This window comes from Sminthopsis crassicaudata, chromosome 3 (genome assembly GCF_048593235.1).
Source record: "Sminthopsis crassicaudata isolate SCR6 chromosome 3, ASM4859323v1, whole genome shotgun sequence".
Lineage (NCBI taxonomy): Eukaryota > Metazoa > Chordata > Mammalia > Dasyuromorphia > Dasyuridae > Sminthopsis > Sminthopsis crassicaudata.
The window spans coordinates 266,970,809-266,986,587 of NC_133619.1; the positions used below are offsets into that span (position 1 = coordinate 266,970,809).

General features: G+C 32.5%; 1 protein-coding gene across 9 annotated transcripts in view; it reads right to left on the bottom strand.

Annotated features, from left to right (window-relative positions):
- Positions 1-24: 24 nt before the first annotated feature.
- Positions 25-15,779, bottom strand: part of SON (SON DNA and RNA binding protein) — a 34,790-nt gene continuing 19,035 nt past the window's right edge. Inside the window, exons 7-13 of one of the 9 annotated variants that reach the window (XR_012488015.1) lie at positions 12,215-12,325; positions 10,815-10,931; positions 7,140-7,219; positions 6,291-6,438; positions 1,910-1,981; positions 1,689-1,804; positions 25-1,099 (exon numbers count right to left, since the gene is read on the bottom strand). Coding sequence is in view for 5 of the 9 variants with exons in the window: in XM_074300699.1 (XP_074156800.1) it covers positions 941-1,099; positions 1,689-1,804; positions 1,904-1,981; positions 6,291-6,438; positions 10,815-10,931; positions 12,215-12,325 (729 nt within the window). In the remaining 4 variants the exon portion in view is untranslated. Of the gene's footprint in view, positions 1,153-1,688; positions 1,805-1,903; positions 1,982-6,290; positions 6,439-7,139; positions 7,220-10,565; positions 10,675-10,814; positions 10,932-12,214; positions 12,326-15,779 lie in introns of those variants that run through there. The other 8 variants (XR_012488013.1, XR_012488016.1, XR_012488014.1 and 5 more) reach the window with 8 other exon arrangements.

Genomic DNA, 15,779 nt, shown 5'->3' on the forward strand with positions numbered 1-15,779 from the left:
GAAAAAATTAAAAGGAACACCACATTTATTCCAGAAGTTTGTATTTGGGCCTTAAGCATTTTGTAAAATAAAGTTTAAAGACAGCATATGAGTACCACTATAATGCACATATGAAATGAAATTTTCTATTAGACCCTAAATTAACATGAACTTATTTTTGCAGTCAACAAAATAGTGGCCTGGTGCTGATTTTATTAGATAAGTTGGTTACAGCATTTGCATTATCATCTTGAGTCTATCTAGTTGTAGCTGAAATTCAAAATGCACATTAAAGTAAAAACTACATCACAACTCAATGCCATTAAATCTTCTTGGCTTCTGCATTGGAATTCTAGTGGGTCTTCATTTTGGACTTCTTCCTTCTTATGGCATCAGTCTGGCTTAATCCTTTATTTTAGAACATAGGACATAAAGCTGACTGTAACACAGCATACCATATTTGTTAAACCCTAATAAAATTTAAAGGGAAAAATGGTAGCATTAGCCCTGTGGAACAGAACTCCGATTATCCAATAACACTGGCCCAATATCTGTCCAGCAGAACCTTCATGAAATAGTCTAAGGTGCACAGCCCTTCATTGATTATAGGCAAGTGTTACAGCAGCCTAGCCATAAAGGGAAAGAATTACATCATAGTACAAAATACAGTATAAAAGCGTTATTTAACATTCCACACTTAGGATTACTGATGCCTTCAAACAATTGTTTTGATGTTAAGCCACTTAAACAAATACATCACTAAGGTAAACAATATAAACATACCAAAACCCTGTATGGTTAAATACAATTTTCATGGTACAAAACCAAAGCTTGGAGATGTTTGTACAGATTGCTTTTTACACAATGTCTAAGTTGCCAAATTATTTACAACATTAAAGAAGAAATACATTTCTGATGCAGAGTAAAATTATCTGAAATGATTAATATAAAACCTCAATCTCTATCTACGTGAGGCACTCCTGAAGCAAGTGGCATTAGCCATGAGGTCCTTTGGTACAAGGCCCATTGCTTGAAGAACCACAGTAGCTGCTGTGGCTTTAGCATGCTTCTTATTAGGGCTGGCAAAGCTGGGCTGGTAAGCGCTTCCATTAATCAATACCTATTCAAGAAAAACATACAATTGGGCTGGTAAGGGCTTCCATTTCTCAATACCTATTCAAGAAAAACATACAATAAGAACAGCATCAAACTTTAATATCTATAAGCTTTTTATTTTTCACTAATATCTAGGAGATTATAAAATGCAAACCCCATATCTTAACCCTGTCAAATTAACTTCAAGCCAGCACTTGGAAAAGGAGATAATTGAAAGCTTATTTATCTATAAATGTGAAATTTCCCTTGTAACTATTTAAATGTAGCTATTTAGTAGCTAATCATTCTCAGACATTCCCTTCCTCCCTTTTCAAAATCTCTTTATTTTTAAAATTTTCAAAATTTTTAAAATAAATCTCATCTTTTAAGCAATGTTAGACATACTTTCAAAATCCTCAGTCCAATTAACTTCAGACATCTACCATCCAAGTGCTGACCCCACCCAAAATCTTTCTCACTCAATCCATCACCAAGAAAGAATAATTTCCAACCCTTTCCTCCTCCCACCCTCCCTTTGTGACTAGGCCAGTTAAAAAATGACAAATTAAGAAATACCCCTAGCTACTTTTAGAGTCTTAGAATTGTATGCTTACCCTAAAGAGAAAGTGTTTGCGGTGATCAGGGCCACTATCATGAACCAATAGAAATTCAGGTGGTTGCCACCTTCTTTTATTACAGATTTCCATCAATGCAGATACAGGATGTTTACCTAAGACCCAAAAGTTAACTGATCAGAAACTAATTTCACTAGTTTTAATGAATAAATTATGAGTTTAATATAAACAGAGAAAAATTAAAAGTAACGTACTCTCACCTGACAGATCCTTCATCGCAGCAGAGAAGTTTCCAGATCTTTTTTGTGCTCTCTCCCCCACAGCAACAAGACCTAAAGAGGAGGACATGAAATTACCATAAATCTCAAGTATTTCTTACTTGCAGTGAACATTTTTATAACAAAATACAAATTACTATAGGGTCAAATAGTTTAAACAAGCCAAATTATCTCAATATAATGACTAATATCAATCTTACATTTTCCCAGTTTCTACCTGACATTTCTGAAATGCCTTATCTATATGATCCTTCTACTGATCTACTCATACTACAGTATGCCACCAAAAAAAAAAAAAAAAAAAAATCCGAGAATGCTATGTAAATGTCTAACTTTGCAAAACTTAACATGCATTAAAACTATTTAGGTAAAAGTTTCAAAGATAAGAACAAAACTGTTAGTTTAAACTGATAATTAAAAATATCCTTTACAAAAAGTGCTATTAACACCAAAAGTAATTATTTCCTCATCTGTCAGTGAGAAAAATATAATACAATGCTTAGTCCTAAGACTAAATTGTAGAAAGTAGGAGCCAATCAATATTAGTAAAGATAGTTTCTCATCTAGAGCTTTGTACTGAAATCTCAGAACTGATCGTCTAAAATGTTAAGTTCCAAAGAAAACAGCCATCTATAACTGGGAATTTTCTGATATCAGCTATGTATTACAATAGAAACAAAAATGACTTTTGGAGATATCTACAGATCTTTCCCTCAATAAATAAATATTGAACATCTTCACCAATATGTAATCAAAAAGAGCTGAAAGCTAACTTAAAATCACTTCTTTAATATAATTTTCCTAGTTCCCTAACAACCCACCAACTACATCCCAATGATCTTTGTTTTCAATAAATTACACCTCCACAACTTATAAAGCAATATGCCAGATTTCCATCAAACACAAGGACCTGAAAATTTTAATTCAATGCCAAACAAGAGACTTTTTCTAATTTACCAACAACATCCAGATGAGGCCATTTTTTGTGTAAATTAAGTTATTTTAAACTGAGTTTCCTTGTCTATAAAAACTCTCAGAAGTCAGGGTAAGTTAAAGGTAAGTAACTAGATTATTTGTAAATTATCTTTTACTGTTGAAAATCAATTATGAAGTATACAGCACTAAATGTGTAATTTTGAAGATTGATTCTATGATATGCAAAATTGACATACATAATTCTGACTATTATTTTATTAAATTTCATATCACTTCAAGTCAAAGAAAAATAGTAAGGACTCAACAAATATTAATTCATTACAAATTGGAGTAATTTTGGTGTTCAAGTCTTTCAGAAAGAGTTAATAGTCACCTCAAGTTACTCAGACATTTACTAAGAGTAAACTATTAAGACACAAAATTTAGCTAAATAATCTTAATTAAACAGGTAGTTCACATTCCCCAAAGTCTACTTCTATATTTTGTTATAATGTGGAAGTGGCCCTGGATTCCTAAATCAGCATACTTGATAAATTCTAAGACAAATTAATTCATATACTGACGAAGAAAATGAACCAACACAGCACAGTGGGAAAAACTCGACTTTTCAAGACAGAGGCCCAATTCTTCCACTTCTTTCTGTGTGTACTTTACCATTCTAGTCTCAGTTTCCTCATCTGCAGAATGAGACTTTGTTTCTAATCTTTTAATTATGTCTATGCTTTTCATATTATTTTGAATCTTAAGATAAACATTTTCCCCAGACATTTTAATATTTCATGTCATAAGACATGGAACAAGTTGCCCCTAAAAGAAAAGATAGCTCACCTATTTTCTACAAAGAAGGAAACAAAGCTGGCAGAATCCTTTCTCTTATACACTCAACAGGGGGAGAATAAGATATTTCATGGAAAATCGGATCAGTTATGTCAGTTTGCACTGCTCATTTTGAGTGTAAGCAAGTAAACTATCATAAAGGAAGTTTAGAGGCTATGACCCAATATTTGGGGCAGAGGATGAAGTAAAGAAATTTTGTGAGGAACCTGATAAGATACTCTAAATCAAGTCAACCAAATAATTTCAATGTAAGGGTGAACACAGAGAAACACAGCAAAAGAAAATAGTAGAAAACTACAAATAGGAATTAAGAAATGAAAGCAGACTTAAGATCATGAGTACTTTCTTTAGAAAAGAGTCAGAAGACAGTGCACGGTAAGGATAGAACAAAATCACACATAAAATGAGATGTCCACATCTTAACAAGAAACAACAACTGGTGACAAACAGGAAATCTTTTAGAATTGAATCTGTGACATTACCACCTGAGAAAAGGTCAAAATTAGCATCAGCTTAGAAGAAAATTGAGCAGACAATACAATTAAAATTCCTATATGAAACTGATATAGGTAAAGATACTTATCTCTAATTCTTGGAGAAATTTAACACACAAAAAAAAAACAAAAATATAAAATAAAACAAAACAATAAGGAGATGAAGAGTCTAGAAACTACATTAGCCAATAAAGACTTGAACTCTTTGCCATGCAGTGATATGGAAGTCAAGGACAATACCGATTCAGAACACAAGCTCAAATGTAGAACATTTTGGAAAAGAGAGAGAAAATTACAACCAACTATCTTATGAAAAGAAGCTAGCCATCAAATATACAGCAAGGAAATTGATGCTGCAGATTTTAAAGACATTCAGGAACCTGTTTTCAAGATAATTCAAAAGTGAAAAAACAAACAAACAAACAAAAAAAACACCAGGAGAATAAAAAAGACCCTGACTCATATTAACTGAAAAGTATTATTAAAAAGACATCAACTAATAACTAATGTCAATTTATTCATCGATCAAAACATTTAACCATGTAAATGGGGTAGCTATGATGAAAAGGAGTCATAAAGACTTTGAAAATGGTTTTCTAGATCAGTCTACATTTAGTGATACAACTAACTGAAAGGTAGAGAATATATGATCCCACTGTGTTTATAGTTTAAGTTCATTTTAAAAATCAATGATTCACTAAAGCAGAATCAAGCAATCTCCCATACAAAAGCACCAATTACCAAAATAACTGTGCTACAACCATCAATCATCAGGCATTCCTGTGCATTATTTACTCTCTATGTTTTGGTAGGCCCCACAGATGGGGGCAAAATTGCCAACATAATGTGCATTGGCATTTTCAATGATCCCAAGGAACGAACTCTGATACAAAAGACCATATTCTCAACAGGAACATTGTCTCAGCAACTGTATAGGTGACTCTATATTCATTGTGAACACCCTAACATGTGTGTTGGGACACTGACAGTCAGCAGCAGCATATTATCAAGAATGACTTACTTGCTCCTATAAAATAGTTTGAAGGAATGAAGGACAAATCTGACTGGAAACAGGATCAGACAGTGAGGATAAGAGATGGATGACTCTTTCACTCTCATTCATGAAATGTCAAAAAACAAAAAGCTCAGAGAATACCTGCAACTGGTTGAACAGAGCCTCTACAAAGGATTTATGGAAGGGCAAAGATAAATTGTACTGATCTAGACCAGTGAAGCAATATCCACTGAGATCTAATGAAGTAAAAAGATAATTTAGCTGAAAAGTGTTAATTTTCGATTTTAAAGGGTCTGATTATTAAGGCACCATTGTACGTGCTCTACCCTTTCTTTAGCTTATATGTAATTAATCTTATGATGTTCAGCAATAGAATGTTGCTATAATGATATTATCCCCTAGGCAATATTGGTTCTTTAAAATTAGTCTTATGTTTTCCAGCCCCAACCAAAAGAAGAGTATCCACTGTTATTCATCCTGAAGTTTAACAAAGGAGGAAATAAGGGAAAAGGTCCAATAATAAAAAGTGACATTCCTGAAGGAATCATGATGTGTTTTAGCAGGGAGTTTTGCAGCATTTAAGATAATTCTTTAAGAAAATAAGGTCAATGAAAAGAATTTAGGCTGAAGGAGGGGAAAAGAAAAATAATAGAACTGAAATTAAAAATAGAAACAAATGAATAAAACTGAATATGTCCTAATCATTCAAAGTAAGACAACCTTGTTGATTTTAACAATTATAATCTAAAATTTGAAACATAATTTTTTATTCATAACCCTAATACCCTAATGAATTTAATAAACTTTGGTAACTGAATGAACCTGAGAACTCATTTTGTCAAAACAAACAAAAAGCCAAACAAAAAAATTTTCCAAACTGACAAAATGTTGTAGTCAACCTAAGATCATAAAGACAATGTCCCCCAAATTCTGGAAAAGTTCCTATGTAACTGAAAATGCACTGTTTCCAAACAACAAAATTTGAAAAACCAAGTTCAAATCTTACCATACTTTAAGAGAACATATTATAGAGCAATGAAACATAGAATTATACAAAGCTTAAAAAAATTCAAAGAATTACCTTTTCTGTCTGTCTTAAAGTCAACAAGAATAGGCTCTTTATTTCCTTCTTTGTTTTTTCCTAATCCCTCTCCTTCTCTCCAGCCCATTTTTCTCATCAGAACGGCTCCCATTCCACCAGTTACAGGGGCTGCTCTTAAGAATTGATCCTATCCAAAGAAAGAGAGGTAAAATGTTCCAATTCTAAAGTTAGAATCTGATTATGAACTCAGTCAACTTTCTAAAATTATCTCACTTTACTTCTAGATGTTATATAGAATAATATAGCAATAAATGAATATTTCCATGATTTACCCATACTGGAGACTCTATGTTCTAATTTTTTAAAGTATTAAATAGTAGGTTTTATTGGAAAGTCGATTACGATGATTTAAACTAAAATGGCAATTTTAAAACAATGGCCCATATGTCCAAAAAAAAATTAGAACATTCCTTTTTTCATCCACTATTTACGTTCACTGGTATCTCTTCTTAGCTTGCAAAATAAAAAAAAGGCAGTGTTAAAATATTTGACATTATTAGCTCTCCCAGGTGTACCTAGTTAATGAACAAAAAGAAAAAACAAAAAACAAAAAACAACAACAACAAAAAAAAAAACTCAGAAAACATTTAGAAATAAAGTTCAAAGTTTGAAATATACTTTTGTCCAAAATTCTTCCAAATGCTACCATAGCACAAATATAAAGCTTTTACTTAAGACAATCCAAGTCAATATTAAAATTATTCTTACATGTTTACATGTCTATCAATAGTTACGACAATCACAGACACACTGTAAGTATACCAAACTGAATTCTTTTAAAACCTGAGGTTAAAAGACTATAAAAAACTTCCTTAAATGTTTACATACCTAGGCCTCGGTGGCCGCAGTGTTGTGAATAGTAGGGCTGGCACTGACCGGGGCAAGAAGGCAGCTACAAGCATTTGGCCCTGAAACAAGTTTCCATATAGAGGGGTGAAAGTTCACAGGTTATTCTGTGAACTATCATCTCTCCTGTATCCAACCCACTGAACCATAATTTCCATCAAAGCAGCAAACTGCTTAATGTCTTAAAATACACAATACACTGGCATTTTCAACACAGTCAGGTATTTTTAAACAGTAAGAAATATATTAAAGGGCATCTAGATATACCCAAAATGAAGATACAAGAGTTGACTTCTATTGAAGCAATTGTTTTAAATGCAAAATGTGCTTCTTTCCTTTTTTAAAATTGCATTTTTAACTGATCTAACAAGTATGTTATTAAGAATTATTAACTTATCAAAACGGGAAATGATAATAAACAATTACAATAAATTACCACAAAATTAACACTTCCTGTTATTGCTAAGTTAATACTAAAAAATATCCCCAAACTACACTGAAGCTGTGTGATCTTGTTTCCCTCAGCTATTTAGCTACTGGGGGAACATATGCCAAAAAGTCCTAATTGGACATTAAGTTTAACAATGTGCTCTGATGGAAGGAGGTAGCTGTGGAGATTAAAAAAAAAAAAAAAAAATACACACACATACATACATATATACATACATACATACATACATATGTATGTATGTATGTATATATAATGTGTGTTTGTGTGTGTATGTGTGTGTATATATAGCCCTGGTTCAGTTCCTCAGGCTAGAAAGTTCCTCAATTGGTGCAGGCCATACAGAGTGTGTGTATTTAAAAAAAAAGTCAATTAATATTTATATATTAAACTGCCTTGATGCTACACACCTAAAATTATTTTTTAAACTTACTTCCAGGTTCATTTTTTTTCCACCAACCTTTCCCTAAAGAAAACACTGTACAGTGTATAATTCAAAAGCAAACTACAGAGCACCCTAGACTTCTTCTGAATTCTTTAGCATGTTTTATTTATATAAAGTTGACAAGTGGCTGATTCATCTCACAAGGTTATTACAGAAATTTCAAAATATCTAAATTAATTTTAGAAAATATACCAACCAGTATAACAAACATTTAGTACGACCAAAGCAAATTTTTTATAATGCCTTTTTTTTTTTCCTCTAACAAAGAGACTTTTGAACTTAAATTCAATTTCTACAATTGGGTAAATGGAAATATTCATGAAGATATTAACATTTAAATTATTTTATAACAAGCAGAAAAAACAAAAGGCTATCACAAATCTTTATACTGATCAATTAAAATTTAATTTTTATGGTTATAAAATAAGCAAAATTTGTGAATTCTTTTAATCCTTAAATGAAAACCAAAATAAATGAACATAGATTATTTTCCGTCAGGGAAGATGCTGCACTTCTAAATTAGTTTGCAGTTCCCTTCTTTAATATGGGCATGATCTTTTATATAGAATTCCTTTTCAGTTCATATAAGCCACAAAAGTTGTTTAATGAATGTAAATATCAAATTTTACTGATGACAAAATTTGATTAAAAAAATTTATTCCTCAGGGTTATTCTAAATGATGTTTTAAATACCTGTAAGCAATCTATTTCCCTGAAGATAAAAAGAAAAAAAAATTTTGTAGGGAAATTTGAAGAAGCCAACTACTACATCAACATAATACCAGGCTTTTAAAAAATTATTACTTTGAGAAATATACTATACTCCATGATCAGTCACAGTCATCACTTCATTACCAAAATCAAACTGGAAATCTCCCAAGTGAAAGTTTCTCAGCTATTTCTTTCCAATAATGTTTAGAGTTGTGGGATCATAATATACCTAAAGGTTCAAGGTATGTTATCCTCTAATTCTAATTTCCTAAAAAGAAGCATTCAATCCTTAAAGACATAAAGTGTAGTAACAAAACTTTACAGAAATAGATTAAATGGACAAACTTCGAAAAGAAAAAAGGAATGCCATTTTAAATGCTACAAGAAAGTATTTTTTAACCTATTATCAAGAATAAAAATGTATCTAAATAACAGTGCTATGTGTATTAAAACTTCAAATAATATATCAGTTTCTAATCCAAAGTGTTCAAGAACTGTCTCCAGAGAATTAAATACATAGTAATTCCATTAAGAGTCACACAGGATATTAATCTGGCCAGTTACTCATTGTACACATTGTCATGCAGCTATTTTCAAAAATAGCAAGCAGAGAATACCCAAAGTTCAATACTGGCTCTGTGAAAATGAGATCTACAAAACTTAATGTTTCAGAGGTGAACAATCAAGTTATTTATTAGGTACACTTGCCTGGAGCAACTAGCAAATAACATCAATACCTTCAATTATAGCACCTTAGCTTAGTATTTATATATATACTATATTCTCATCATGCCTCACAACCCTGTGAAGCAGGTGATAAAACACTATTGTCTCCATTTGGAGAATCTGGAGTGCCAAGAAGTTACTTGCCCAAGATCACACAAGGAGTCAGAGGTAGAGCCGGACATAGAACCCTTCCCAGGCCTTTAGACCACGCTGCCTCCCAGTTTCAGCACTGGTATGATGCCAATACTCCTGAAACAAATTCCCAACACCCTCCCACCAAGCCAATTTCCTCCATCATCATGCCGAAAAATTCATTTCTTCAGGAAGCCCTTCCTTAACCACCTAAGGCTCCCCCAACAATGAGGTAGCTGTAGGTGGAGTCCGCAGATTTTATTGCAGAAATCTGAAAACAGATGCACCTATGTCTTCGCCGCACGAGTCGTCCATCCATTCCCTTTGTTTATAGGGTCTTAAATATCCTGTTGTTCTCCTGAGATCAGTGGTTCTCAATCTGAGGTCTGTGGACCACCAGTGGCCATGAGAGCCTAATTGGTGGTCCATAGCATTCCCCATTCCAACCCTTCACCCCCAATTCCCACCCCATCACCACTGCCAATCCCACCACTGCCAATCTCCAGCCACCCTCCCCCAACCCTCCAGTCCCATGGCAAAATTGCCACATGCAATTGTTCTAGAGCTGGGAATCTCCCCATTACTTCTGCCTAAAAACCAACTAACTAAGAACCAATGGGAAATAGGAGAGGGGCTGGAGGTCATGAAGGGGGTGAGGAAATGGGGCTGAGGGATTCTGTGGGAGGGTGCAGGCACTAGGGTAGGGACAGGGAATTAAGGGAAAAAACAGTGGGTGGAAAGTAGGAGGTGGTAGAGGGATCTCAGGGGTAGTGATCCACCAAAGATAAACCTTTCACGCGTCCCATGATGAGGAAAAATTTGAGAACCACCGCTTTAAGTTATTAGATTAGTAGCCCAACAGGAACTGTGGAATATTCTTTACAGCACCTGGCACACAGTTAGCACTCAAAAAATGGTTAACAAAAATACCACCACCAAAAGCAACAACAATAATAAATTTTAAAATGACCTAAGGATATAAACTGGGTGGATCATGAGCCAGTTTTAAACATTTGCCATTTTTCCATGGATCAGGTCCATCTTCAATGTCCATCCTAGAGTATATATACATAGCAAATTTACTTATGAATTTCAGTTAGAACCAAACAATAGGTTTGTCACTCATGCACTTTAAAATTTTTTAAATGTTTTAGGATTCTATTTGGATGCATGTGTCTATCTGCATAATGAGTACCTTTTTTATCCAGGCTTGAGCACCAGTATTTGCCAACTGTTCTTGTGTCAGAACTTGTACTCCTGTACTTCCTGTGAATTGGCCTGGTATTGAGTTTAGTTGAGCCCAGGCATCAATCTAAAGAAAGAAAATAATCATATTTGAATTAAAAAAATGAAATTATTATATTATAAATAATATATTATATCATATTATAAACAATCTCATTTGCCTTTTGAAAATGACTTTTTTTTAAAGATAAAATAGGGATCATGGAATTCTCTCATTATCTCTTTATTATACAGATGAGGAAATTAAGGCCAGAAGGGGTCCAAAGTTACACTAACAGCTTTAAACCCATGTCGGAAAATCAGAGATTCAGAACTAAAAGTGACTTCAAAGGCCACAATCCAATTTTCATTTCACAAAATAGGAAACAGAGGCATAGGAAACTTAACTGACTTGCTGAAGGTCACAGGTAATAAAACTAAGAAAAAGGGTACAAACTCAGGTCTTCTACCCACTTCCAGAGTTCTTTCCCCTGTACTATGCTACTTCCTTAAATGTGTATGTATTTTACATTACTGAAAGTTTAAATCATCACTTGGTATGCATTTTGCTGTTACTAGAAAATGAATAAAAAAGTGAATGATCTACATTCTCCAAAAATAAAACAAAAACCGTTAGAAATCATTATTCCTATTGTGGCACAAAACAAGAGGAATTAAAAGGAAAAAAATGCAAAGTAAACTTTCTTGCTCCCCAAGAAATGTTTGAAACAAAAACTGATGATATTCAGCTAACTTATTTTGAAACAAAGTCTCTCTTGCATGTATCACCTATGTATGTTGTAAAACAATTTTTTTTCCCATTTTAAAACATAGAAGCTTTGAACCTAATCAATGTGAAAAACACAGAAATCAAGATTAAAAAAGCAAAGACAGCTAATATTTAAAATAGGGTTATCAATTTAGGTAAATTTTCATTCCTCATATTTTCACTAAATGACAAAAATCAAAAATAGCAAAAGTTGGGTTCTAAAAATCCTGCTGTCAAATGCAAACATCAGACTAAATACGATTTGCTTATTACAAGGAGATTCACACATCCATACGCTAATCAAGTCTCTCCTCTTTACACGCATGAATAGGTCCTTGTTTCATATTAAAGATTTTAACTACAATTAAAAGGCAAAGTGAACCACTAACCTAATGATCAAGATACACATTCAAAACTTGCATCACCTAAAATAGTCATCTTAATTAAAATAAATTACTCCTTTCAATATCCTATATAACCAAGTTACTCTTTTAACTTTATTTTCTAAATCTAAAACAGGTTTAAAAAAAAAAAAAAATATATATATATATATATATATATCCAATGAGTGGATACCTGAATTACAGTAGACTGTTACATACCCGCTCTTGTGCTCGATTTAACATGCTCATGGCCTCAAGGTCAAATGCATTTTCACTAAGTCTCTTCTGAGCAAGTGCACGCTCACTCATTGCTGTAGAGATGTCCACAGGCTAAGGGAGAAAAAATTTTTTTCAAATTATCATGACAAAAAGATATTTTTCATACCAACTTATGCCCTTAGTTATATCAAAATTTAGCAGGAAGGAAAACAATACCAATACTGTATATTTTCATAGTACCTTACAGTTCCCAAAGTGCTTCTACATAAAACATTTAGTTCTTACAAAAAAATCAGTAAAAACAAAAGGTGTTATGAACTACTTTTCTTTTTGATTTAAAAAAAAAAAAAGAGAAAACTGAAACATGATGTTCCTCAAATGACAGAATAACACTGCTAATAAAGTGGAATAAGCAGGACTAGAACCCAGGACTTCTATTACTTGAGTGTAATTCTTATTGTATCATACTGCCTCCAAAAAGAAATTCTACAAAATTGAAATATTAATTCAATCTTTTCACTGAATAAAGTCATTTTTTCTTATATTCAATTTAATTCCATTAGAATTTATTTTTTATTTTGGAGATGCCTTGACGTACAATTACCTAAAAAAGGCCAAAAGTTTGAAAAGTTAAAGACATTATGATTTTAAACTTCCTTTCAACCAATCGCTAACCCAAATCTTTTTACTTTGATTCAAGATGATTTGGAAAATCCAATTTCTTGGAAAATTATTAATCCCGTTACAATTCAGTATGACATCAAAACACGATGGTATAGGGCAGCTAGGTGGCGCAATGGATAGAGCACCAGCTTTGAATTCAGGAGGACCGGAGTTCAAATCTGGTCTCAGACACTTAACATTTCCTAGCTGTGTGACCCTGGGGCAAGTCACTTAACCCCAGCCTCAGGGAAAAAAAAAAAAAAACAAAAACCTATGGTATATAGGAACAATAGATTTGGAGTTGAAAATCTTGGGATCAATTTTTGTTCTGCAATCAATAGCTAGGAACCCGTAGCCATTTAATTAACCTCCCTGGGCTTCAGTTTTCTCATCTATAAAAATAAGGAAGTGGGTTACATAGTGTCCAAGTTTTATTCCAGCTGTAAATCTGATAAATATTTTTCATTATATTCCAATTTGTATAAATTTGTACATATAAAATGAAATCTTTTGAAAATTCCAGCATTTTAGCCCCTATTTTGTGTATAAAGTATTTCTTTAAATAGGGAGTCTTTTATCTAGATGAAAAGCAACAAGGGTTTTTTAGGGGCCCAAGTATCTGAAAGCACTTTGAAATATCACAAGATAATACTTGATTAAGATGTACATGTAAAAATTAATTGACCCAAACTAATATTTACCAAGTGCACAATTTATAGCATCGACCCAATTCTTAGGATTTTCTTTTCATAGTGGGAGGAGCAAAAAATATTATTACATATATGATCTACATATATGCATCTCAAATTATTTTATAATTTTTTTAAAGCTAAAATTGAGTTGAAATGTGTGTGTATATATAAAAAGGAGCAATTAGCAAATCATGGGAACTGGATGCTATAGTTCTATTTCCCACCTACTGTCCCATTCATTAAGATATCTTGACTTACAAGATCTCATATTCAAGCATTAATTTGAATACCTCCACTTTTAACAAAAACGGTTGGGTATTCCAAAATATTTACTTCTTGGATCATTGTGTACAGGCGTGACCTTGGCCAAGTTACTTTCTTTCCATAGGTCTGGTAATTAACTTAGAAAATGAGAGGACTGAGGTTATGTGGCCTTTAAGGTTCCTTGCAATTATTCTAATATTCCATGATCCCCTACAGGAGCTTAAAGTCCAAAACAACCTAAAATAATATGCACAAGCATTGTTTGAAGTAAATTTTGCTAGTGAGAATGACTATTTCAAATTTCTGATGGCTATTAGATAATCTGCAGTAAAATCTTGTTCTATTCAATTCTGGTTAAGTTTCCATTCTCTAACATTTCTTTTCTATAAAGTACATGCTGAAAAGAAATTCACTAGGGATCTGTGTAACATTTAAGCCCTTGGAAATGATTTTTAAATACAATGTATGAATATGACCAAAATGGGTGTGGCCAGATTAATAATACTAGCCAGTAATGTCGATTTCAAGAAACATTATTGATGAGGCAGACACCATTTAGTTGTTAGAAGCAAAATTGGATAGAAGAGTGTAATTTAACATTGTGATCTGTATCACTGTATCCATCTTGTGTGTATTTCAATGAATTCTTCCCCTTTCTCTGTATATGTATGTATATGAATATGTATTTTCCCTACTTCATTTTTTGATGAGGTGCTGTTACATATTTCAATAGTAAAAAGTCGAAATGTTTCTTTCATCTTAAATGTTAAGTCACCTACAAAAATCAATAAAAATGTATTTTAGAAACTATTTTAAAACAAGTTGACTACAATTTGTGAAAATTTGAATTTTTTTAAGATTGATCTTAAAATTATACAATTTTAGTTTCTTCTTATAATCAAACCTGACATCTAATGCTGTTTAATTTTAGCTTCATTACAAAACAGCATGTTGACTATCAACTCAGTACTCACCATTTTAGAGATTACAAGGAGACATCTTTAAAATAATAAATCAATACCACCTTGTAACCTTTTAGAGACACTGAAAGTTTGCCTCAAAAGCCCACTTCTCTGGCTTTTCAGGTTAGCTGGGACAATAATCAATAATGCACAATAAAAGCTTATTTGAATACTCTCTTTGAGAGTACTGAATCACTTTAAGTGCCAAACCTAAATATAATGTTGATTCTAAAAACTACCCAAAACTCCTAAAAAACTTTATATCCTAACCTTGCATTCTAAAGGCAGCTGCTCAGCAGCTCAAAAGTAATATAAATATTCCAAAGAATGCAAAGCCTATTCTCCAAAAAAGTTAATGTAAAATATAGGTAACATCATCTTCAGGGATATGATTATTCCTACATATCTTAACTAACTTTAATTAGCTTTGATATCAATGTTGTGAACTAGGACAACTCTAAAATTGATACTATTATTATATATCAATTTTCCACATGTGCCAGAGAGCAAATCAGCTGCAAAGTCAGCTCTCTAATACTTTTAAAGGTTGTGATATATGTGTTTAGAGTCCAGAATTTCAACTGCAGTTTTACCATTATCAATAACCACTGTCCATTTGGTAATCTCTTTTTTTCATCTATTAAAGAAGATTACTCTGGCAATGAAGTTAATCTACTTTGCTTTATGGTCGATATATTCACAACCTGAATCATTCAAGTTTTTCCCTGGTCCAAATATATATATAAAATAATTGAGTTAATTTTCCTAAAAGTTCAACTTATTCTATTTAATCTATCAGCATAAGAAACTATCCTACAGTAAAACAGAATAAAAGTGAACCAGTTTTAAAGTCATAAATCACTTTGATTAGCATCTTATATGGGGCATAAAGTAAAGAAAATTTTGAAAAATAAAAGGATTTATTATATGGCAACTAGAAGGATGAGTGAAACCTGCAAGAAATGGAAAATGAGGTCAGGAGTC